The sequence below is a fragment of the Mirounga angustirostris genome, unplaced genomic scaffold (genome assembly GCF_029215605.1).
Source record: "Mirounga angustirostris isolate CCGP_5_RB_7025 unplaced genomic scaffold, mMirAng1.0.hap1 SCAF_11, whole genome shotgun sequence".
NCBI classification, from domain to species: Eukaryota; Metazoa; Chordata; class Mammalia; order Carnivora; family Phocidae; genus Mirounga; species Mirounga angustirostris.
This window is the reverse complement of record NW_026991719.1, coordinates 94,042,614-94,068,541: the sequence shown is the minus strand read 5'-3', so window position 1 is coordinate 94,068,541 and position 25,928 is coordinate 94,042,614. Positions and strand designations below refer to the sequence as shown.

The following is a 25,928-nucleotide window of genomic DNA, read 5'->3' as shown; positions in this document are numbered from 1 at the left end:
TAGGTATCAGGAGACTCCATCTTCCATCACTGTCCTCTACCGTGGTATGCTGGGGGGCAATCAAAATCAACTAGACCTCTATCACCTCATCTATAAAAATCAGTGGCTGGATTAGACTCTGAGCTCTTCAAACGATGGCACATTGTTTTATTTATCTTGGTGATACCAGTGCCTGGCACACTGTTGATAATTAATAAAGGCTGGCACACTGTTGATAATTAATAAAGGCCTGTTAAATGAATTAAGTAATTATACAGGGAGTTCTAAATGGCTCTCCTGGAAATTATATCTTTTCTTGGCTGAACTACAACCCTCCTCTCTCAGGGAGGCCTATCCTTATGTAAGGGCCCTCAAGATACGCGCTGCCCATAAGACTAAGGAGATGGGGTGGGGGCGGTGCCTGGATGGTTAAGTATCCGACTCTTAATCTCAGCACAGGTCTTGATCTCAGGGTCGTGAGTTCAAGCCCCACACTGGGCTCCATGCTGGACCTGTAGCCTACTTAAAAAAAAAGACTAAGGAGACTGGATCCAGAAACTTCTCTGTGGATTGAATCCAAAACATAATGGGAGAGATGTGTTCTAGGTATCATTAGCTATTTTGACCTGATGCCGGTGAATCTGAGGTGGTCAAGGGTGCTTGAAAGAAAAACTCTGATCTGAAACTGAAGGAGATTCTTTTTATCATCCTTTGATAGTCTCTTTTTCTCATATTTTAAGCCAGTAGGTAAAGAATCCCTCAACCTTAACATCAGACTTCCTAAATGTAAAACACCAAGCTCTTCTGAAAATGGCAAGCATTAAATGTATTCAATATTATTTCTGGATGGATAAACAAGAAACTAGTTCTAATGGTCGGCTCCTGGAAAGGGAAATGGGGACTGGGGTCAGGGGCAGGCAGGAGGCTCATTTTCTTTTCTTTATGTCCCTTTATAGTTTTGAATTTTGTTCTGTGAATTTGTTTCATATTTGAGAAGCAAATTAAAAAATAAACATACTAGATGTGCTCAATAATGGTCTAGGTCAACTGAAACCATTGTGTTTCAAAGCGTTTATCATTTACCTGTGCACTACTTAATACTTAATAGGTGTTCAATAAAGGTGTATAAACAAGAAATTTTGTATAGCTCTATTACACAGTAAGTTTTAGAAAAGGTGATTATACAACTTTTACAGGCTTTTAATGATTCAAGTGAAAATATTACTAAGGAAAAAGGATTTGGCAACAAGTTGGTAATACACTACTAAACATTAGGAAACCAAAAATTAGCTACATTGAGATGTAGAAATCAGGATTGCTCAGAGTCGATCAAAGCAAAGATTTACATTAACAGCAGAGTTAGCGATACATGAAAAGTCATCTTGTCAGTACCACCTCTACCTCAGTAGCTGACCTGTGGTTAGACATTTAATATTAGCATTCTCAATTTTTCCTAATAGCCAAACAGCAGAAACAACACAAATGTCTATCAACAGATAAATGGACAAACAAAACATGGTACATCCATACAATGGAATATTATGCAGCCGTAAAAAGGAATGAAGTCTTGGTACGTGTGTGAATGAACCTTCAGTGTGGAATGAACCTTGAAAACACTATGCCAAGTGAAAGAAGCCAGTCACAAAAGACCATGTGGCTATATTTTCCATTCATATGGAAGTCCAGAATGGGGAAATTGATGGAGACAGAAAGTAGATTAGTGGTTGCTTAAGAATGGGGAGGTGGGAGGCTGGGGAGGTAGGGAGAAGGTGGGAGGCTGGGGAGGTGGGAGGCTGGGGAGAGTGACAGCTCAAGAGTATGAGGTTTCTTTCTGAGGGGATGAAAATGTTTTGAAATTGACCATGGTGATGGTTGTTCATCTCTCTGAATATACCAAAATCCGCTGAAATTGTACACTGCACTCCATAAAACTGCTTTAAAACATAAAAAAATATTAGTATGTCCCTAGTATGTCTTCTTTGAGTCTAAAGGTAAGCAGTTATCACAATGCAAGGGCCATACATGATATTCACTCCTGACCATTGACTTAACAACAGCTGAAAGAGAAAGAAAACGAAGGAAACCATTTGCTTAGTCGTCTTGTAGGATTCACACCATTATGTATCTTATTCGGTGTGATTCATAAGTTATGAACTTGCTGGTTAGGTTTTCATAATTTAATCTTTATCAGCCAAGGCCACTCATAGCCACTTAGTTTTCGCTCTTTTAAATGTATATATGGACACCTGCCTTGTGCCGGGTACACTGAAAAGAGCTAGAAGAGCGGGGCTTCCCCTCGGGGTTTCTTTTCCTCTCTCCCTAGAAGCACAGTTCTCTCCATGGTACCTCCAGACAGAGTCCTTGAGCATCTGATGCCCTCCCACCAAAATGAAACGATGATGAGATTTGGAATCCTGGCTTTTCCTGCTCATTTTAACGTCTGTGACAATCAAGAAGTTCAAGAAAGGAAATTACAGTGTAGTTACTTGCTACTGCCCGAGTCAGATAAAACTTAACAGAATACCGCGCTATGGAAAGCACAAGAACCACAGGTACAAGTCCTGGCTTATCAGTGTTTTCCAGGGCTTCTGCACACATGGCTATTTCCACAGCGGCAGATCCAGTGACTGCAGAACTCTGCGCTGTGCACAACATCTACAGTTTAGTAAAGCTGGAAAGAATTTTATTTTTGTAAAAACTAAATGGGGTGTGGCTCATTTTCTTGCCAAAGGGCTATTTTATTCCAAGACACTGCTGTCTGCTGACCTTCATTTATAGGCTGAGCAATGTTCTATTTAAGTAAAATTAACTCATAGTGGGCACTTTTTTTGGGATGCAGTAATTATTGCAAAGAAATAACAATGTTTAAATTTGATTTGTTCTTAGTTTAGATTTGATTATATTGGGTTATAAATGAATGTCTTTGTTCACACAAGGCTTAAATTTAGAAATTATTTTATGTTGAGAAAAAGGGCCATATTTAAGTTCATTTTCTACATGTAAGAATATTTTTAGGTTTCATGAAATCCAATATTTTGTGTGTTTTTGCTTCTACTAGACTGCAGGTGTCTCTCACCCACCTTTACAGCAATGGTACCTAGCAGTCTTTGTTATACATTTTTTTTCGTTGAATGATGAAACCATACCACAGAGTAATTAAGGCATTGTCCGCGTTACTATCCCTGGTTAACTAGTACTTCGTCTGTAGTTTATACCATCTCAATATATACTTGGGAACTTTGGGCACATTTGAAAGTTTTCCTGAGTTTACATCTATTTATAAATGGCCTAGAGGCCTTCTTTTATGTAATTCTTATATAGTTCGAGGTGCTTGACTTGACATATCATCCTTCCCTTCCTCTTTACACAAATCTATGGTTAGGGAAGTTTCCCATCTTTGGCTTGCATCTATAAATATATTCTAGTTTGCTTTTTTTTTTCCCCAGAAAAAAAAAATGCTGGAATGCTTTGATTTAGGATCAGACACCAAATGTGTGGGTTGGCTTACATTTTAAAACATGCAAATCAATACTACTTTTTGGTTATCTATACTAATGATAATTTGGCTTTGTTTTTTAATTATTATAAGACAAAATATGACATTTTAATGATTCATAGTCACTTGTAAAAATGATTTCAACTGTAGCTTTAAACTGGAGACCCACAAACTGCTCAAAATATTTGTTGAATGTGTCAGTGTCCTTCATCATTTCCTGGTTTTTGCTTTTGAAAACCTCCACTAGAGGAAACTAGGGGCATCATAAATTTAAGATTAATATGCTTTGGATTCACCCATTTCTAAAGGCTACATGTCGTCTTGGAAAGATGTTGATTTCATTTATAACCCTCTGCCTTCCCCAACACTTTAAGTTTTCACTAATTTATTTTCTCTTGTCTCCTGTTTTTACAAAGGTAAACGTCCTAACATTCACTTTCTATTTCTCCTACTACAGAAACACTGAAGACTTTGAAGCTTTTTTTCCTCTGCCCCCACCAAATCAAGGATCAACATTACCTATCATTACCTTTCACCCTGATCTAAGCTATATTTGTTAGTAGCAGTGGGTTTATAATGATTTCTGTAATGTATGAATAATGTTTCCAATTTTCCCTTGAGGGTGAATTCTTTAAACCATTAGGTGGCATATCCTCACAAAAGGATAAATTAACTGGTAAACAGGTTTCCTAGCTAAGTCAAGAATCTTCTTCAACCTGGAACATTGTTAAAATCGTCCCTATCCACAATAAAAAGCAATGGAAAGCAATATTTTTACAGTGCCATTAAATAAAGCAGAAAATATAAACTATCTTATTTATCTTGAATGGTGATACTTAAGGAAAAAGTGTTTGAATTAGAGGAAAATGAACAGATGGATACTACCTGACAAGGTCATCTAAGGCAACATTCAATGACCTATAAGAGGGGAGTATTTATTGAGCACCTACTATCTGCTAGCTTCTTTATAAATGTTCTCATTTGATTTTAGGGACAACACTGAAAACAAGTGGTATTAGCCCCATTTTAGAGAGCAACCTAAAATCTAAAGGCAAGTTAACAAACCTGCCTCCCTTCCCCCATTAACAGTTCCGTTTTAAAAAATAGACTTCCTATGATTGTATACCCCACATGATTCTCCTTTATCCTGCTTTGCACCTGTTAAGTAGATCAGAGGAAACCAAAATATTTCCAAGACATACACTTTACCTAAACCAGCTTCAGTTTAGAGTCAAATACCATACACTATATAAAGAACAGTCTTTTTTTTGTTGTTTTTTGGAGTACCACTGTTTGAAAACAAGGCCTTTTTTTTGCTTAAGCCCATGTTTAAATTTCAGAGATTGTCAAAGGACTTCATCTTTAAAAACAAAAGTTTTTGCAATTTCTCTTCTAAATATTTATCTCAAAGAAATAATCAGAGTTGCAAAAACAGCTTTTGCAAGGATGTTCACTGAAGAATTATCTATAAGATATGGAAACAACATAAACTTGCAACAACCTGGAGTTAGTGAAAGAAGTTATGAAATACCCATTATATGGAATATCATAGTAATTTTTTAAATTTTCAAAAATATTTGATTACAGGGGTGCCTGGGGGGCTCAGTCCTTTAAGAATCTGACTTTGGCTCAGTTTGTGATCTCCGGGTCCTGGGATCCAGCCTCCCTTTGGGCTCCCGGCTCAGCATGGAGTCAGCTTCTCCTTCTCTCTCTGCCCCTCCCCCCGCTTGTGTGTACTCTCTCTCTCAAATAAAATCTTTAAAAAAATATTTGATTATATGAAAAAATGTAGTAGTAAGTGAAAATAATGGAATACAAATTGTATATATAGCATGATTCCAATTTTTAAAATATGTAACTTTCTATACTGGAAATAGATTTAAAAAAATGAGCAGGTGGCACAATTATGAGTAATTTTAATTTTCTTCATTATAAATCCCTTTATAGGGCACCTGGGTGGCTCAGTTGGTTGAGTCCCAGGATCAAATCCCGCATCGGCTCCTTGCTCAGGCTCCTTGCTCGGCGGCTGGGAGTCTGTTTCTCCCTCTGACCCTCCCCTCTCTCATGCTCTCTCTCTCTCAGATAAATAAAATCTTTAAAAAAAAAATCCCTTTAGGGCGCCTGGGTGGCTTAGTTGGTTAAGCGACTGCCTTCGGCTCAGGTCATGATCCCGGAGTCCCGGGATCGAGTCCCACATCGGGCTCCCTGCTCAGCAGGGGGGTCTGCTTCTCCCTCTGACCCTCCCCCCTCTCATGTGCTCTCTCTCTCTCTCTAATAAATAAATAAAATCTTTAAAACAAAAATCCCTTTATATTTTCCTCTAAAATGTTTACAATGACTTTGTGGTTTTTTTGGTAATATTTTATTTATTTGAAGAGAGAGAGTGCAAGCACAAGCAGGGGGAACGGCAGGACAGAGGGAGGAAGAAGCAGGCTCCCCACTGAGCAGAGATCCCGATACGGGACTCGATCCCCAGGACCCTGGGATCATGACCTGAGCCGAAGGCAGACGCCCAACCGACTGAGCCACCCAGGCGCCCCAATGACTTTGTATTTTTTTTTTTTTGAAGATTTTATTTATTTATTTGACAGAGGGAGAGATAGCGAGAGCAGGAACACAAGCAGGGGGAGTGGGAGAGGGAGAAGCAGGCTTCCCGCCGAGCAGGGAGCCCGATGTGGGACTTGATCCCAGGACCCTGGGATCATGACCTGAGCCGAAGGCAGACGCTTAACGACTGAGCCACCCAGGCACCCGACTTTGTATTTTTTAACCCAAAGCAAAGTGGTTAAAAATACTTTAAGAATGCACTACTTAAGATACTTTTCTAGTAAATTAACTAAATCATACATATTGACTATTGTAGCATTTCCTATCATGTTCACTTCTAGAAAACACTATGCAGTCTATAATGGTAATTCCCCCTGACCTGAAATACAAGCGCCCAAATATCAAAAAGAATGATAAGAAATGACAAAACCAGAAATACACAAGCTAGTTAATACAGAAAAAAACCTTACAGATTACATTAGTCTATGAAAGATACTGTATTATTCAGTGTCAATAGCAGAATGTCAATCTGAGTGCAACACTATGTAATTAGAGCATAGAATAAATATTCAAAGCTATTATATTGACCTCACAAATTTTATTGAAGAGGAAAACGTTATATATATTATATAGAAATTACATATCTATAAGCAGCTTAAAAGAATCAGAGTTAGATTTTCAATAAACGGGTTACAAGATTACAAAAAATAACTTGCTATTCAATCTTTTAAACCAAAGATAGCAGAAAGAAGAGATCAGACTTCATAAAAGAAATTGACTTCTATGCGCAAAATGAACCCATGCTTCAAAACTAGTCACATGATACCAGGTTATTTCAAGAGTCCTTTCACTCAGAAGTTTCTGCTTATTTCATTTTAATTCAGTACTATCACTTTACCAATGATATTTTAACAAATACTATCAAATACCATAGGATTTCACTCATGTGTGGAATTTAAGAAACAAAACAAACGAGCAAAGAAAAAAGAGAAATGAAAGTTTCTTAAATGTGGACAACAAACTGGTGGTCACCAGAGGAGGGATGGGGGAAAAAGGTGAAGGGGGTACCTGGATGGCTCAGGTCATGATGGGATAGAGCCCCGCATCCCGCATCCCGCATTGGGCTCCCTGCCCCGGCAGGGAGCCTGCTTTTCCCTCTCCCTCTGCCTCTGCCTCTCCCCCTCGCTTGGGCTTTCTCTCTCTCTCTCTCAGGCAAATAAATAAAATCTTTTTAAAAAAAGAGTATATTTATGGTGATGAGCACCGAGCAATGTATAGAACTGCTGAATCACTATATTGTAGAGCCGAAACTAATATAACATTGTATGTTAACTATGCTGGAATTTAACGGATAAGGACATAATTTTAACCAACCAGATAAAAATGCATGGTAACTCAAAGAATGACAGAGTTAATGAACCCGTCATAGAATTGGCAAGATGACAATAAACACTGGAAATTAATCCGAGGTTAACAGTTTTAAGGGTGGGAGTTGAAAAGGACCCTCAGAAGCCAGCTATCCAACAGGATTCTCAAGCGCAGATCTACGTTAACTTCTCCTCTTTTCTGTTAATGAGGACATACCAGTTAAATATACAGATTAACTCCTCCATTAGGAACTTTTCCAAACCTGCACTCCTTTAAAGGGCAATTATAAGGAGAAGCACTTGCTTTTTCGACAGTTTTACACAAGACCTCCCATTATGGGCAGTCACAAAACTAAGAATGAAGTAGGATAAGCCAACGGATTCTGTAAGATTACCGACAAACACTAAAATACTGCTCAGTAGTTACTTAAGAAGGAGGAAAAAAAACCAAACAAACAACCCATCACAGTAATGGCTTTCAAAGGCTATCTGGCACAACATTTGAGGGAAAACACTGTAAGAAAGCTTTACTTAAGAGGTTTTCATTCTTGTTATCAGCCAGAATTAGATTATTTCTCCTTTGCTTGTAAAATTGGATGGCTGGAGAATATTTGCAGGCAAGTACAAATGGGGGCGAGACTTAAGTGATGAGGATTCTACCATTTCTGAAAACTCCTGTTCAAGTTGTAGTGTGTCTATGATAGACTACTACAGTACTTTGATTTTATATAGCACCTGTCTGCTGAAGAGCCAAGGGTCACTTATCCACAGCTCACTTAGCCTTTCAGCATGCCTGTGACATACATAGATTAGAAACAGATGGCTAAATAAAGTAAAATCCACATCTGGACACCGAGAACTTGTGTGATTTACTGACGATGGCCTAGATGTCCAAACTGCAGAGGACTCCAAGCCCTTGGATTCCATGCTCAATGCCTTTTCCAGTGAACGACACTACCTCCTTACCCTTAAACAAACTTCTAGACCGTTAAGAAAAGTTAAGTTTTCTCATAATACAAAATCAGTAGGTTTAATGCGCCAAAATCCTGGCTAAGCAATGATGTTAATGGTACCTCTATATTTTAAAGAACTAACATGAGTCATGGAATAGGCCACTGGTGAACGTCTTCCTGCCATAGCTACCAATTTGCCAACAAGGTAGTTAGCTTGGTTCTACACAGGTGCATTAAAATTTGAAAAATCAACTAATATTAACATTTTGAAATAAGCCAGGCTACAACTATTTGGGGAAAAAAAAAAAAATCCCGGCAAACCAAAAACCTTGAGCCATGCCCTCAACTGTATAAATGAGAAGATGCATAATGTACTCGATGTGTTATCAATATAATAATTTTAAGTGACTTTCTCAAGGTCGAACTATGAGTCAGGAGCCATGTCTAAAATCTAGTTCTTTTGAAGGTAAGTCCAATATATTTTTCCCTTAGTATTTCAATTTTCACTTAAAAGCATGTTTTTTCTTCCCTAAAACATTTTATTCTAACATTTGTCTTTCAAGTGCTAAGATTAAGGCAAATTAGATATTATTAAACATATTGAATTTGACAGTGCCTCACCTTCATAACTACAGTGAGTTGGTCCCAAGAATTATGACCTGCTGAGAATGACATTTCATGATTAGACAGTTTTTTATATTTCTAAGCCATAACTAACCAAAGCTGTATCATAACTAATAACAGCTAGTCCTGACCATTGGTATCTAAAAGAGCTTCCAGGAGGCACCTGGGTGGCTCGGTCGGTGAAGCATCTGCCTTCAGCTCAGGTCATGATCCTGTGGTCCTGGGATGGAGCCCTGCATCAGCCTCCCTGCTCAGCAGGGAGTCTGCTTCTTCTCCCTCTGTCCCTCCACCCACTTGTTCTCTCTCTCTCTCAAATAAATAAATATTAAAAAAAGAGCTTCCAATGTGTAATGTATCCAAAAAGCTTCTGAAACCTCCCAACACATTGAATGAACAAATATATGGTAGATCACTCTCTAGAATAATTACCCAGACTCAAAACACGATCTAGCCGTTTTCTTTCAAACTGTGTTTTATTAGTTTCACAGATCAAAATTTTCCCTCTCTGGATTACTTTTAACCAACAGAAAAAATTATCACATGAGCAAATATGAAGTGATTTTAAAAGCAGATACCCACATTGTTGTCTTTCGATAGATGCTCATTTTCATTTTTACACCAGCTACTTTTGGAATCTGTACTAAACAGCAAAAAGAGTTTAGCGTTCACATTTCGCCTAGATTGTGCTCATGAAATGCAATCGCGGATTCCTGAATTTATCATCTGTGGTAAGAATATCATGTCAGTAAATTTCTTGGAAAGGCTAGTAGAAACGATGCCTAAAACAGAACATGGAATAATGGAAAGTGGCCTTTCTTCCTTTTTCCCCCTGTCGGTTTCACCAGAATCACTTTAGTTCTCAGGCACCATGGCCAAGCTCCCCTTTCTGTTCAGCAACAGTCATGCGGTTTGCCTAGGAGCAAAATTTCATTTGGTTTCTGATAGTGCCCTGGATACTGACATTCTGCCAATATAAATAGTCAAGTCTAATGTGCATGTAACCATTTGTAGAAGAGATGTAATCACAACCAAAATATTACTCACCAGTTATAATTAATCCTTCTACCCCAAATGCCATAAGCCTAGACATTTTTAGCAATGGGCTCTAAATGATGGCATCAGACTGGAGACCCTGGACTTGAATGCTGAGTGTCTGTACTCAGTCAAGGCAGAGCATAATTTGCTTGGCTCCCCACCTCGGGTAAAGAAAGAGGTTGATAAATTGCTAGATCTAACAGTAGAGATTAAGAATTAGACTCACAACCCCCTCATCTTACTAAAAACCCGAGTTTATGAAATGATAGCTGCCCCCCCCCATTAAGTCAGTAACAGTCAGTGGTTTTAAATGAGTGGACACTTGAAGACAATGAAATGCTCCATAGACTGAGAACCTAGTGATGATCCTGTTTTGATGTGAGTTAATAATATTTTAAAAAGAGCTCATCTCCCTACCACTTTAACCTCGTTGGATTGTGGTACTCTCTCTTTGAGGTTAAAATATGTATTAGGAGTTCAATCTAAAATTCTGTTATCACCTCACTTCCACTAGGGGGGTCTATCTACCATTGTAGTTTACAACAACTCAGGTGCAGCTTAATTCCACTTTGAGCAAATCTGCGCCACAAGGCTAGCCTTGAGTTCAGAACTATATGCTTTCAAGGAGTTCTAGTTTTTAGGCTCAGAAACCCCAGCACAGCACAAAAATGGAGTGCTCGAGTCATTCCGAGGTTGCTGCAGTAGACGGAGGGGTTTTTTGGCTAATGCACACAAAGCCAACATCTCTTAAATGTTCCCGTTTCATTTATAGCTGCCCTAGTTTCAAGGCTGAATCTGTATCAACTGGATCCATTTTTGTAAATAAGTAAAGCTTTTAAACTCCTGACCTCAGAGACTCCTCTGCCTGTTGCTTTTCTTTTTTTTCCTCTGCCCATTTCTATACTCTGCAAAATATAATCTGAATATCAGAACTGCCACGTTTTTCCAAAAGCAATCTTAACTTGGGCCACATGGGCAAGTATTGGTCATCATCACAGGAGGGAGCGGTTTCAGGGGCCTCTCATTATTCCATCAAGATACTGACAGGCAAAAACCCAACCAGCTAGATTTATCAGATTTAAGATCCACTGTTTTTGTGCCTGATTTCTGATCCAATTAATTGCAACCCACAAATAACTGGTGGTTAATTTTAGTCAAGAAATGATCCACCACCTTCAAGGAGACGCCTAATAAAGAGAACAGTTCAATCAGAATATAGGCCAGAACCAGGAATACGGGTAAATCCTAATTTTTTTTTTTAACACTATCTTAAGGAATATGGCTTCCAAACTATCCTCTAGGGATGAAGTGGGTGTGAATTAAAGGACGATTTTCCTAGAAAAAAATTACTAAGATATTTTTTACATTTAGGAAAGCCACCGGGGAGATATTTGTCCCGGCACAGAGATTTCAAGCCCTTATTTTAAAAACAGCTCCCGTTTTTTATTTTGGATAAAATCGGAGCACCAAATTCCCTTTCTGTTCCCCTCCTCCAAATCTAAGTAGAATTCCCTGGAGTAGAGGCTAGATTCACACTCCCCCTCTCCTTTTTTTTTTTTTTTTTTTTTGTCGTGGTAGTTTTTGGAAAATGGGCTCCAGCCACTACATTCCAGTTTTCAAGGCAAAAGAAGTCATGTGACCATTACCCTAGGGGCATCAGAGACTTGGGGCACGTGATGCCAATCAGCAAGTGTGGGACTTCGGCCACTTCGCTGGAATTCACTGTAAACCGCATCTCCAGGATCAAGTTGAGGCTCCCAAACACAGTGTGACATCAGTCAAGTGGCGTAAGTGCTTACCTCTCAGGAGTTTGTCATTTCACTTCACGTTTTCTACCTGCTGTGCGGCCAGCCAGGCTCTCCTCCCCTCCACCCCCTCCCTCGTAACAGGCCGGGCACCCCCGGCATCCCGTCCGTCGGATCCTAAATGGCGAGGCTCTCCAACACAGTTAGTTCTAACCTCAACCTGCACCCGTAGGGATGGTGTGCAGATCCGGTGAGGAGCAAGAAGCAGCGCGTCGCGCAAGTGTCCGAGAGCATTCACCCCACGCCACCTCCCAGCCTGGGATCCTCTGCTGTCCTGGAGCCGGGCCGTTGGAGCCGCCAGCGCGGTACGAGCGGTAGCAGCGGTGGCGGCAACTTTGGGACTGGCAAGAAGCCAGGGCGGGGGTGGTCAGCGTCCCCCCGCCTCTTATTAGAGCGCTTAAGTACTGCGGGTGGAGGAAAGTCAGCAGCGGCAAGTGCAGCTGGGGGGCGGGGGAGGGGAGATCACCCCCCCATCCCACTGCCCCTGCCGCTCTGCCTCCCCCGGGAGCCCCGAGAGGTCCCGCGCTGCCGCGACCGCGCGCTCGCGGCTGCAGAGCCAGAGGAGCCGAGCAGGGCGCGGACCGAGGGGTCCGGGGAGATGGGGAACCGAAAGGTTCTGCCCCAGTGGCCCGGCGATGTTGAGCTACCGAAAGGGAAAAAGTGCTTACTCATAGGGAGACGCGGTGCGATCGCGGCGCTCTCGCTAATGGCCAGGGAAGCAAACGGGAGGCAGGCAGCTCCCGGAGCCCGGTTCCTTCCCTGGGCCAAGGCAGCCGCTCAGAGCCCCGGAACTGGCGTGAGCCCGCGAGGTCACCCGAGGCGGGCGAGCGGGGGCCGGAGGCAGCCTCCGGGATTTCCTGAGTCCGGGGCGGGAGGGGGCGGGGGGCCGGGGGGTGGCAGTAGCTGGGGAAGAACGACAGAGGGAAGTTCGGCGCTCGGTTTCCACTTCGCGGCCGCCGCTACGGAAGGGGAGAAGGACAAGGTTGGCGTCAAGGACTGCAGCCCCAGGTAAGCAACAAGTTAGGAGCAACTAGCGAGAAGGCACCATCCCGGTGGTTAAGAGCAGAAGACGTGTTTGCGGCGGGTGGTCGTGGGGAACACTGTCACTCCCACCCATCCTGGATGCGAACGACCCGCTTTGGCGCGCAAGGTCCGGGACCGAAATTTCTGCAGCCCCCTCCCCGCCCCGCGTCCTCCCCCCCCCCCCCCGCGCGGGGCACGTCCCAGCTGAGGTTGCCGGAGATGCTCTCCGCTGGACCCACGCCTGCCCACGCCCCGGGAACCCGCTCCCGTCGTGCCCCGGCGTGCCCACAAAGCACTTACATAAAGGCGCAGAGTCCCGGATCTGCCCGACAGCCTCCGACCGACGCACTCCGACAACTTCTGCCTCTTGCAATCTTTGCGGCCGTGGTTCTAAAGCCAGCGCCCCCTCCCTCCCGCCTGCCCCCTCCGCCCCTCGGCCGCCGCCATTGGCTCGGGTGCTGCTAACAGTCGGCCTGGGAACCTGGAAGGGGATTGGGCCGCGAGCCTGTCACATCAACTGGGTGGGGAGCCGGGAGCAGAATCTTCGGGGCTGGGCACCCTGGAGGGATGGGGACTCTAACTCTGCGGCAGGGAGCGGAGACCGGTCCCTCGCGACTGCTTCTCCCTCTCCCTGGCTAAAAAGGAAAAGGGATTAGAAGTCCACGGTGCCTGGCTCAGAGTCATGTGCAAAGGGGGGGGGGGGGGAGGAATAAATGAAAAGATAGGACTGTTGGGAATGGGAGTTTGCAAGTCACCAAGCCCCTGATTAAGTCCGAGGGTACAGGTTCTCCCCGGAATGGTGATGAGAATCTCGGCCCAAGAAGGGACATTTACTAGTAGTTTCGTCTGCGCGAATCAGCCCAGGTGTGACACCTTAGCAATCTTTCCTTTTCCCTTCCGAGGTCTAAGGAGCAGAATATGGGCAGGACGGGGCTCTCGGGTCTTTGGTTTCGTGCCAAGTAAATTGTTGACCAAAATCACCTGTTAGGTAGGGTTGTCCATGCGGAAGGGGGTGAGAGGTCGAGGTAGGAAGGAATGGTGGGAGTAACGTCGTTCCACTCGTTTGGAAATGGATGTCAATTCTCATTAATCTCCTAACACCAGAGAAAACTTGGAGACGTGCTCCTGCTTCCCGGAATACCTTTTCTGTTTCCCAGAGTCCCTTTTCTTCTTCTTTGCCCATGAGATTGCCTCCATGTCATAGCTGGCTTCTTGCATGAATACACGGGGAGGTTTCCCCTCCGTATCTGCGTTCCAGTCCTTTGGCTCACTCCAGATCCAAAATTAGCTCCGAGGGCCAGAGTTTGAGGGATTCTCCAGGGTCAGGTCAAGTGATTGGCTTGTGGTACAGCTGTCCAAGAGAAAGTCTAAGCCCCTTCCTGTTCCAGTCATAACCATTTGGTTTCAAAAAATGTGTACTTGGATTTTTTTATTTTTACAGATTTAATCTTGGTTCAAATACATAACATTTTCCATGCATTTTGGGGAAAATGCTAAACTAAGAGTGGCCTGAAAAATTGAATGCTCTTGTAAAGAAACTCCCACTTGATCTGTTATTATGAATTTCCTTAGAGAAATTAACCTGTAGTGAGTGCCAGGACTCCTTAAATGGGAAGACATAGGGGAGTTCACAGACTGCCTAAAAGCTAGATAAGCAGAGAAGGATTTGGCACTGGGAAAAAAGCCTTGTTAAATATTTATTAATGATTAACCAACCAGAAGGACTTATGAAAGGCACAGGAAGGTGAAAAAGAAATGAGAGGGCAATCTTGCTTTCAGAAACATTACATTTCTGTTATGAGAGATTTCATACTGGTTCAGGTTGGGATCGCTACAAAAATACTTATTTCAACACGTTGCTGTTAGCCTGACCCCACATACATTTACAATAGGCTCCAGAATGAGATTTCTGGCTTCCAATAATTGTCCCGAGGTTTGATATGGCTTCTGGAATTCTTTGCACAGAATTTCTAGACACACTAAATATGGTACTTCTACCTTTTGTCTGTAAGTCACCCCAGAAAAGCTTCCACCTGCTTTTAGACTTACACAGACAGACTTAGTAATTTCCTGAAGGAACTCGGCAAGCTAAATTTTTGAGCATGGATATATTTGTCTCAATTACTTAATTTTCTACTTCAGTTTATTTTTCAAGTTTTGGAATTCAGAGTAAGTCAAAATATTAAGAATCCCATGCATATGCTCCTTTTGCTTTCTTGTTTCTCAATTAGAAAAGCTTCCGTCAAAACTTTAATAAAAGTCTTTGTTCACCACTAACACTGCGGATGTCAGAATTCAGCCAAGAGTTTGTTTTCGAGAAACGTCACTTTAATGGAAGTGCAGTGGTCTATAGTTTCAAAGCTTCAGGGCGCCCAAGTGGGGCACTGCTTGACCTCAACAGAAAAAAGATGCCTTAAACGCGGAAGCACCTATTTGGATGCTAGTTGAGATGCCTATGTAACAAGCTCAACAGTATAATCCAGGTCGGGCTGCATTTTTTAAAATTTTTTTGAAGATTTTATTTATTTATTTGACAGAGAGAGCCAGAGAACACAAGTGGAGGGATGATGGAGGGAGAAGGAGAAGCAGGCTCCCCACTGAGCAGGGAGCCTGATGCGGGCCTCGATCTGAGGACCCTGGGATCACAACCTGAGCGGAAGGCAGACACTGAACTCACTGAGCCACCCAGGCGCAGCCGGTAGAACTGTATTTTCATGAATATTATTGAAATAGGCATTTTGATGTAACTAAGCTACCTTTGTGTTGCCCCAAACCTAAAAGGCCTCTTCAAAGATTAACATTTTCTCAGAAAGGAGCCTCAAACTCAAAAGCTTTATTCAAACTGCATTTCTTTCTGATCTTGCACACCGTCGATCTAACTAACACAGGATCATTCACAGTTTACAAACCCCAAATTGGTCGTTGCACAGACGATCTCCAGCGTCCCTTCTAGCAGCTTATAGTCAGGACAGAGGCTCTAATTCATCCTTGAGCACCTTGCACAGCAGCCTGGCATGTAGCAGTTCAGTAAGTGCTTGTTGAACTAATGGTTATTTTATGGTTCTATTCTTGTAAAACTGAAAACAAAACAAAAAGTCTCTCTATATATAGGTCTCTCACAGATCCTGTGAATCAACAACCTAGAAGTTTTCACCCTTTCCTTCCGTCTCCAATTTTCAATCCCATACACCTTTGTAATAAATAGCTTCAAATCAATATCACCAAATTTTGAAAACCATTTATTTTTCCTGTATTTTTTTGATGTCAAACGAGGCTCTGGTCTCACCCTTAGGTTTTACCTCTGTCCAATGTACCTTTCTTTCCTCCTTTCCACAAGCATACCCTCCTTTTCTTTGCTCTGCTTTCTATATCTCTGCCCAATGCTCTCCCCAGTCCAGTTCACCATTTATTATATGCACATATTCTGAGTTTTTTTCCTGACAATTTCTTAGCGTGAATTCTCTGTTTCCCTTTTACCCATTTTTTTTAAAGCCTCCTTTCTATAGTCCATTAAAATGTGATTTTGCTACACAACCATTACATAATAGAAGAAATCAAGAATCCTGATCAGTTCAATACAAATAATTTCTTCTAATTCATTATTGCTTTCTCACTGTCTAAATGTATAATTGTGTACCAATCTATTTTAATTAATTGCTTCTTGATTTATCAGTTCGTTTCCAGGAACCAATATATTTTGCTTTCATCTTATGTTTTAGTATGATAATTCTATTCCATGTTATGATATTTTAGGTTCTTGGACTGATCCTTGATTCCTCTTTTTATTCAACATGTTATATCTGGTTAAAAATACAGCTTATATGACAATATCCATAGCAAATAGTGACATACAGTTTTTTTAATTAAGTGTGATTTTAAAGATTTCTCTTATCCTTAAATATTAGGCATGGAGGTGATCTTGGTAGATCTGGAAACTTCTTAAAATTTTTTGACCCAGAATATAATAATTGCAAGTTATTTCCATTGTTTACTAAGTGAAGGTGGTTTTCATGTTTCCAACTCAAAATGTATGCATGTATAACACATGAATGTTAATTCCTTGGGTAGGCATTTTCAAATATTTCTCAAGTCTCAGCAGTTCCTATCAATCTATCAATCTGAATGTCTGTTAAAACCTGCCAATTATCTTATAAGCACATTTTCATAAAGAAATTATTGTGGCATGTCCAAGAGTGTTTTCACATTTTCACTTGTTAAAAAGAAGAACAAAAGACCAAAAAAGTCAAATGAAATGTCTTTACTAGGATTAGGATATATTTGATCAACGTTAACCTTCTAATATGTAGATCCAATTTTGAAGGTCACTATCCATCGCTGGAAATGCTCAGAATTAAACTGTCACCCTCAGGTTTCCTGTCAAATATATCATTAATGGACAATATTCTTTTAAGTGCCTATTATGTTCTTGGCATTGAATGAAATATTATGGGGCGCCGGGGTGGCGCAGTTGGTTAAGCATCCAATGACACTTGATTTTGGCTCAGGTCATGATCTCAGGGTCGTGGGATCCCCAGCCTGCCACATTGGGCTCTGCGCTCAGTGTGGAGTCTGCTTAAAGTTTCTCTCTCCCTCTGCCTCTCTCCCCTCAAATAAATACATCTTTAAAAAAGTGAATTAAAGATTATAAGCAACATAGAAAAAGTATGGTCTCAACACACATGGAATTAATAGTCAAATAATTCAATAGCAAAACCAATGTAGATGAAATACTGAGACAACAATTCAAAGGATAGAATATATAAGGGAGCTCTATTCTCAACTTTTTGAAGAACCTCCATACTGTTTTCCAGAGTGGCTGCACCAGCTTGCATTCCCATCAACGGTGTAGGAGGGTTCCCCTTTCTCCGCATCCCCACCAACATCTGTCTTTTCCTGACTTGTTAATTTTAGCCATTCTTACTGGTGTGAGGTGATTTGGATTTCCCTGATGCCGAGCGATGTTGAGCACTTTTTCATTTGTCTGTTGGCCATTTGGATGTCTTCTTTGGAAAACTGTCTGTTCATGTCCTCTGCCCATTTCTTGACTGGATCATTTGTTCTTTGGGTGTTGGGAGGGATAGGGTGGCTGGGTGATAGACATTGGGGAGGGTATGTGCTACGGTGAGCGCTGTGAATTGTGTAAGACTGTTGAATCACAGATCTGTACCTCTGAAACAAGTAATACATTATATGTTGAAGAAGAAGAAGAAGAAGAAAGAAGAAGACCGAAGAAGAAGAAGAAGAAGAAGAAGAAGAAGAAGAAGAAGAAGAAGAAGAAGAAGAAGAAGAAGAAGAAGAAGAAGAAGAAGAAGAAGGAAGGAGAAGAAGGAAGGAGAAGAAGGAGAAGAAGAAGATAGCAGCAGGGGAAGAATGAAGGGGGGGAATCGGAGGGGAAGATGAACCGTGAGAGATGATGGACTCTGAAAAACTGAGGGTTCTAGAGGGGATGGGGGTGGGAGGATGGGTTAGTCTGGTGATGGGTATTAAAGAGGGCACGTTCTGCATGGAGCACTGGGTGTTATACACAAACAATGAATCATGGATCACTACATCAAAAACTAATGATGTAATGTGTGGTGATTAACATAACATTAAAAAAGAATATATAAGGTATGCTGTAGGAATTCTGGAAAAAATGAGAATGATTAGGCTGAAGCAGTCAGAAAGGCATCTTTTGTGCAATGGGACTTGAGTTAGGCTTTAAAAGATGCATAAGACTGGATAAGGCTAAGTGGAAATGAAAGGCATTCCATTTCTAGGAGGAAAGCAAAAGAACAGCTTTGGGTGAGTTTCTGGGATTGGGCTTCCTTTACCGGCTTCCACTTCCCCATCTGCAAAACGAAAGGTTTGAATTTGCCTATTATAAAGGTCCAGTGATAACATGGGGGTTGGGGGGCGGGGAAGGTGGCTTGACATCTCATCTATTTAATCCACTTCAAAGATAAAATATTTGTTATACTTCTTTTAGAGACAGAACAGTCTTCTGAATCTTGTTTTACAATGATTAAAATTGCACATTACAGGGCGCCTGGGTGGCTCAGTCGGTTAAGCGTCTGCCTTCAGCTCAGGTCATGATCCCGGAGTCCCGGGATCGAGTCCCGCATCGGGCTCCCTGCTCAGCGGGGAGTCTGCTTCTCCCTCTGACCCTCCCTCTTCTCATGGTCTCTCTCTCTCAGTCTCTCTCTCAAATAAATAAAAAAAAAATCTTTAAAATTGCACATTACAGAAGGTCTTGCTTTTGGTTACAGTAGTTTGGACAGTTGTAGATATCACCATGTTAGGCCCTCCCGTGAAGTTTACATAACAAGCAAACATGTCACATTTTGGTTTTGGAGGGAAAATGAACATGCCTGTAAATTACAGGACAAGGTAGGTGGGTGCACTAGCTCACATACATATCTTGACTTCACTATTTTGTGTGTCTCGGTTGGAAGAGCATTCTTTTGGATGAAACATTCAAACTAAACCTGCATCAGAATATAATTTCAAATACTGAAGGTTTCCTATGAGAAGGGTCTGTTAAAGATATACAAGAGAACTTTCAGAATAAAGATTATTTATTTATTTATTTGAGAGAGAGAGAGAGAGAGAGCATGGGGGGGAGGGTCAGAGGGAGAAGCAGATAAATAATGTCTAGCCTATTATGTTTGGTTGTTTGATTCTCAAATGTTAGGCTAGATTTTGGTGAATTTAGGAGTGTCTGTCTCTGTGTGCAAGTGCGTGTGTATATGTTTGTGTGTGTGGCTGTGTGTGTGTGTGTGTGTGTGTGAGAGAGAGAGAGAAAATATAATTAGATTTTAAAATGCTATAAATATTTGAGTCTGTGTCTACTAAATATGCAAAATATGACTTTGAAAAGAGATGGACAGTGTTGCAAGATGGATGAACTTTGAGAACATGCTAAATGAAAGAATCCAGTTATGAGACCACATATTCATGTGATTCCATTTATATGAAATGTACAAGAAGGGAACATCCATAGAGACATCCATGGAGGAAAATGGGGTTAATGGGGTTCCTTCTTGGGTTCATGAAAATGTTCTAAAATAGATTGCAATAATGGTTGTACAACTCTGTAAATACACTAAAAACCATTGATCTGTACTATTTAAGCAGGTGAATTGAATGGTACTGTAATTATATCTCAATAAAGCTGGTATTAAAAAAGAGATTGATGGGGCGCCTGGGTGGCTCAGTCGTTAAGCATCTGCCTTCGGCTCAGGTCATGATCCCGGGGTCCTGGGATCGAGCCCCGCATCAGGCTCCCTGCTCGGCGGGAAGCCTGCTTCTCCCTCTCCCACTCCCCCTGCTTGTGTTCCCTCTCTAGCTGTGTCTCTCTCTGTCAAATAAATAAAATCTTAAAAAAAAAAAAGAAGATTGACACAATTAGGCTGCTTAAAGACAGCAAAACCATACTAACGAGGATATGACGTGTCAGGGCAGAAAACACTTATTATAAGGATCTGTATTGCAAGAGACAAACTACACTCCGAAATCAAAAGCGTTTTGGAATATAAAGGATTCTACCTCCCGGTCAAGTGTGAGCCCTTGTTTGCCACTGTCATCGAAAGAAGGACAAAGTGCTTTGATATACCACAAAAGAGATTTCAATGTTGCAAAAACATTTTAAACAAATCAAATAAGCCAGAATCAGAACACAGATAGCAAAAGATGATGTATTTCTTTTTGATACTTTTGGAAAAGTTTAATTACATAACTGTATTGGTTTAAAGATTTAAATCGTGCCAAGGTTTTTAAAACAAATTGCAGTTAGGAGATCTGGTCTAAATAACCAAGAGGTTCCTTAGAAAGTGTCACAGAAGTTTCATTTTGAATCAACAAACATCTCTGATAATTCAGAACCAAGAATGCTTTCACTGTTTGTTTATCAATGCCATAGGGTCACCCAGACAAGGGTGTAAACAGAATGTCAAGCTATCCATTCAAAGAAGCATTCTTGTTCACAAATTGGGCAACATTATAGGAAGATACATCTCATTTAGTGGATGGAATGGAGTAGGCCTATAACTAACTAAACTTAACTAAGCTTTTAAAAAAGTTTGAAATATTTGGGAGTCCTCTGGAAAGGACATCATGTGAAATGAGATCAGCCTCTTAAGGAATATTCTAGCTCAGGCGTCAGCAAACATTCATTATCTATAAAGGGCCAGTTAGTAAATATTTTTGGCATATAGTTCCTACTCGACTCTGCTATTGTAGTACAAAAGGAGCCACAGACATTAAATAAACAAATGGGCATGGTGGTGTGCCAATAAAACTTTATTTACGAGAACAAGCAGCAGTAGATTGGGTTGGCTGTTGTAGTTTGCTGATGGACCCCTGTCTAGGTTCCTGTGTTTGCTCCAATATGGATTTGGCATCTGGATGTATTTGTGTTCTTAAACGGATATTTAAGTAAGAGTTAGTTCATGGGGCACCTGGGTGGCTTAGTTGGTTGTGTGTCGGACCCTTGCTTTCTGCTCAGATTGTGATCTCAGGGTCGTGGGATCGAGCCCCATGTCGGGCTCTGCGCTTAGTGTGGAGTCTGCTTGTTCCTCTCCGTCTGTTCCTCCCACTCGCTCTCTCCCTCTCTCTCAAATAAATAAATAAATAAATAAAATCTTAAAAAAAAAAAGAGCTGGTTCACAACTGGGGATATGAAACTAGATTAAGATAGAAATTAGCACCCTTCCCTTGTTACAGTCTTAGGTCTTCACAATCTTTAATACCAAGCAATAAACAAATGGTTACATTCTACTCTCATTTCTTTTTCAACTTTCAAATTTGAATATAATCACGATGACAAAATTTCACCGAGGGAAAAAAAAATGACAACATCTACAATGATCCCTTATTGAGCTCTTCAATGTGGCAGGACTTGTACTAGGAACTTGATGTATATTGCATCATTTAATGCTAATAACTATTCCATGAATGGACATATTATTATCCCCATTTTCAGATGAGAAAGCTAAGGCTTACAGAATAAGTAAACTTTTACGTAAGGTCATTTGGCTTGTAATGCAGGCGCGGGGTGGGGTGTGGGAGTGGGGAAGACAGTATTCTATCTCTGCAGCCTGTGATCAGAACCATAGGGTCTTACAGGCAATGTTCACTACTTTATCCCAAGAAATAAAACACAGGAACACTGCTGAGTGTTTCACTTCTTCTCACTGCCATGGAAAAGTGGTTAGCCCATTAGGGTAAGCAGGCATGTTTATTACAGTAATGCTTAATCTAATGTTAGGTGTATATAATAGCTTGCATTTATTTTCATAATTCTATACATGGTGTCTTCTTTCCACCAAATGGCACTGTCAAGTTTGAAGAGTAAGTCAGTGGATCCATGTAATAGCAAAGTATGCCAATGGCTGCAGGAAGAATATCATTCTATCTTCCTCTTTTGTAATATTTGTAGGTGATGTCTAGGATTAATAATAAAGATGTTTTAGTATTATGAAGACTGGAAGCAAAGGGTGTTTTATTTCGAGTCTATATTCTACAGGGTTTTAAAATATAGGATAATTTTAGTGAAAAGTTTACCAAACCACTTGTTTGTTACAAATACGAAACACCAGATTTTCAGTTTATCTGCTAGGCGAGATGTAGACAGAGGCATAATTTCTCAAATTTTCCCCCAAATACACTATTAACAGCCCAAGTTGTCTTACCTGATGAACTCTGAATTACAGGTCACATAAATCATTGTGTTTATGGAGTGGGGGGTGGGGGGTAGTTTTTAGCAGCTGAAATATATTCTAAAATAAGTGTTGATAAAAACACCCATAGCATAGGGGCGCCTGGGTGGCAGGGCCGGTAAGCACCCGACTCTTGGTTTTGGCTCAGGTCGTGATCTCAGAATCCTGAGATCGAGCTCTGTGTCTGGCTCCGTGCTCAGTGAGGGGTCTACTTGGGTTTCTCTCTCCCTCTGCCCCTCCCCTTCTCGCAATCTCCTTCCCTCTAAAATAAATAAATAAATCCTTAAAAAAAAACCCACCCGTAGCATGTAGCCAACATTTTAATTTTATTTAACATAGGGCCTCTTGAAGTATCAAATTTAAATAGCAAGATAATTTGATAATTAATATGATTGAATTTTTAAAAAGGATTTTATTTATTTGACAGTGAGAGAGAGAAAACACAAGCAGGAGGGGCAGCAGGCAGAGGGAGAAGCAGGCCCCCTGCTGAGCAGGGAGCCCGAGGTGGGGCTCAATCCCAGGACCCTGGGATCATGACCTGAGCCGAAGTGAGATGCTTAACCAACTGAGCCACCCAGGTGCCCCTATATCATAGAATTTTTACATTATAGACCATCTCCCTCACTTTACAGATTAGTAAAACTGAGGTCCACAGGAGCAAAATGACTTGCCTTAATCTTTTGGTTCTTTCAAAATCCTTTTATAAGGTTACTTTAGGGTAGGGGCACCTGGGTGGCTCAGTCGTTAAGGGTCTGCCTTCAGCTCAGGTCATGATCCCGGGGTTCTGGGATGGAGCCCCACATCGGGCTCCCTGCTCCGCGGGAAGCCTGCTTCTCCCTCTCCCACTCCCCCTGCTTGTGTTCCTTCTCTCACTGTCTCTCTCTGTCAAATAAATAAATAAAATCTTTAAAAAAAAAAGAAGTTACGTTAGGGTAGCATCTTTTTTAGAAGAGCAAAGCACTTGTTAGCATTTAATGAACCTCCCTCCGCTTGGCTTTAAGCTACCAGGACACAGGGCACCCCCCCCCCCCCGCCCCGCCTTAAATCTTCTCCTCAGCGCATCTACTGAAGAATTTGGCCTTCATGATTACAGGCTGTTTGGGGAGCTTGCCCTTCCCCAAAACTTTGTAGTGGCCCGATCGCACCACCTCAGTGATAGGAGCTGCCCCAGTCTTGTTTTTGGCAGCATTTCCTCGTGTCTCCTCACCGACCAAGGTCCCCAGTTTATCAAGGTTGACAGTTGGGCAGAAGTTCTGGTTCCTCTTTACGTGGTCGTGATGCCTCAGACCAACTCTTCCAGAGTAGCCTGGGTGAGACTTGTGGAAGCTGATCCTGCGGTGATGCGTGCCGCTAGCATGGCCCCGGCCTCCTGGGTGCTTCGGGTGCTTGTGCACCGGGCCGCGGCCAGGGCTCCCGCGGCCCCGGTGATTCCGGGTCTTCCTGAGTGTGGATGGCATGGCGGCAACCCGGACGGAAGAGCTAGGGTGGCATTTTGTGGATTATAATTTTATTTCTATGTAATTCTGCTTTTAAGTGTGGATTTGCAGATGTGCTCGGCATTGCCATAACTCGTGCCATGGAGCAGCGTGGGGTCCCTTCCCGCTGTGGGGTTCCTGGACCGGGGAAGTCAACGAGAGGGTCCGGACTGAAGTCAATAGCCGGTGGGGTATAAGCGCATCTCCAGAGCCTTGCGCCTTACAGAGCAAAACCAGGGCCAGGACTGACCAAGACCAGGAATTCTGGCAACCAAGAGAAATGCAAAATTCCAGCTTGAAGGAAGGGCCTAATCTGAGCTGAGGGTTTGACAAGGCCAGATAAGGGAAAGGCAACCTGAATAGTAACTCAGCAGAGCAGAATACCCCAAGGAGAGAGGTGTAGGTAACAGATTGCAAAAAAAAATTGGAAGTACTTCCTTTCAACCCAAATATGAATACCAGCCTCTCCGACCTGCCAGCAACATATGATTATGTGTTGGAGCTCCCCAGATGCACAGAATGGATGTGCAAGACTAGAACCGCTTGTTCGGGCTGATTTCTTCTTTAAAAGTTGTCTTGGGATATTTAAAGTAGTAATATACATCATTCTTTTTACCAGAAATGACTCAGAACATTAAGGTCTTTCCTATGCTTTATTTTCCATTTTGAACCAAATATAAATTTTTAAAAAATGAATCAATACTGCCATTAATATTTATATCAACCCAGTTTTTTTGTGTGTCTGTGGAGAAAAGAAAATTCTCTGAAGGATGGAACAGCTCAGCCTCCAAAGTGCAGGTCAGAATATTGGGCTAATTGAGTGCTTATCAGTAGTAGTATCATTTTTCCCAAATGTCTCTGAGCATTTTATAAATAATTAGAAATACAAATTCAGTTTCTAAAAAGGAAATTGGTGCATAATTTATAACATGTATATGATGTGTGTGAAAGCATGAAATATTATATAAATTCAAGAAATGCATAACCATTAGTAGGGTTGTTTTTTTTTTTTCCAATTACTTTATCTAAAATGAAAGTGCAGTGCTCAGAGCTAATTTCTCTGTTTTCGGTTATTCCAATTAAAAGCCCTTAAATTAATTATAATGCTTTGGTGCTCCACAGAAGTGAAATGTATGCTTAAACATTTAATGTCTACAAACGTAAAGCCAACATCTTAAACCTCAGTGCCGGGTACAATTCTTCTCTGTGATCCCTAAGATCGGTCATTTCAATTACTGCCCTGAAGGCTACAGGTTTGCACCACTCAGCAACTCAATCTTTTTTAAAAAAAATTATTTAAAATCAATTAATTAACATATAGTGTATTATCAGCAACTCAATCTTTGTTGCCAAACATTTTCTTTTATTTTGTAGTACTACTTAACCTATCTTTAGATCATTTAATGAGATGTAATTTTGTGAAAAACGAGTTTTCAAGGTATATGCAGATCTTGGCAATGTTTTTCAGGATATGTAAACACAATACAGGGATGATGCAACGTCAAGGTTGCCATTTTTATTTGGTACTTTTCTCCATATTTGCTTCAGATTGCTGTTCTCTCATCATTGCTTGGGTTCTGGCTTATTGTCTGGAAAGCTGAGCAATAAATATTCATGATATTTTAAAGTAATTGCAAGTAAAAAATGGCTGCACTGAGAATCAATTGTAATTCCTTCTTGGATTTTCTTCCCTCTCAACATTGTGGGGTCATAAGTTTCTAAAAACTTTAAAAAGTTATCATTGTACCTGTTCCAGGACCATCTTGGAAAGGCATAAAAAAGGAATGATTTCTCCTTCTCCTAAAATCAAATGCAAATGATCCGATACGTAAACCTTAACATGCAAATTAGTGAAACAGTCCACAAATTTTCTGCTGTCCCTTCCACCCCCTCCCCACATTCCCTTCTATTCTAGCCAAACCAGAA

At 41.3% G+C, this 25,928-nt stretch overlaps 2 protein-coding genes and 1 long non-coding RNA gene across 6 annotated transcripts in view; 1 reads left to right on the top strand and 2 right to left on the bottom strand.

The window, feature by feature from the left end:
• The window catches only part of PLS3 (plastin 3), an 81,391-nt gene extending 68,114 nt beyond the window's left edge, over positions 1-13,277 (bottom strand). Inside the window, exon 1 of one of the 4 annotated variants that reach the window (XM_045881780.3) lies at positions 13,130-13,277. The gene's annotated coding sequence lies outside the window, so the exon portion shown is untranslated. Of the gene's footprint in view, positions 1-12,474; positions 12,616-13,129 lie in introns of those variants that run through there. The other 3 variants (XM_045881757.3, XM_054509006.2, XM_045881794.3) reach the window with 3 other exon arrangements.
• Positions 11,614-25,928, top strand: part of LOC129046005 (uncharacterized) — an 86,785-nt gene continuing 72,470 nt past the window's right edge. The window contains exons 1-2 of the long non-coding RNA XR_010406227.1: positions 11,614-11,788; positions 11,979-12,814. This is a non-coding gene — a long non-coding RNA (uncharacterized LOC129046005). The remainder of the gene's footprint in view (positions 11,789-11,978; positions 12,815-25,928) is intronic.
• On the bottom strand, positions 23,568-24,060 carry LOC123836522 (large ribosomal subunit protein uL15-like). Its single transcript, XM_045865462.2, has one exon. It carries the CDS (start codon positions 23,982-23,984, stop codon positions 23,568-23,570), a length of 417 nt encoding a protein of 138 aa, XP_045721418.1. The 5' UTR covers positions 23,985-24,060.

Bases quoted from the DNA above. Each gene is read 5' to 3' on its own strand.
- LOC123836522 (XM_045865462.2), bottom strand. From the start codon at position 23,984: ATGCCATCCACACTCAGGAAGACCCGGAATCACCGGGGCCGCGGGAGC.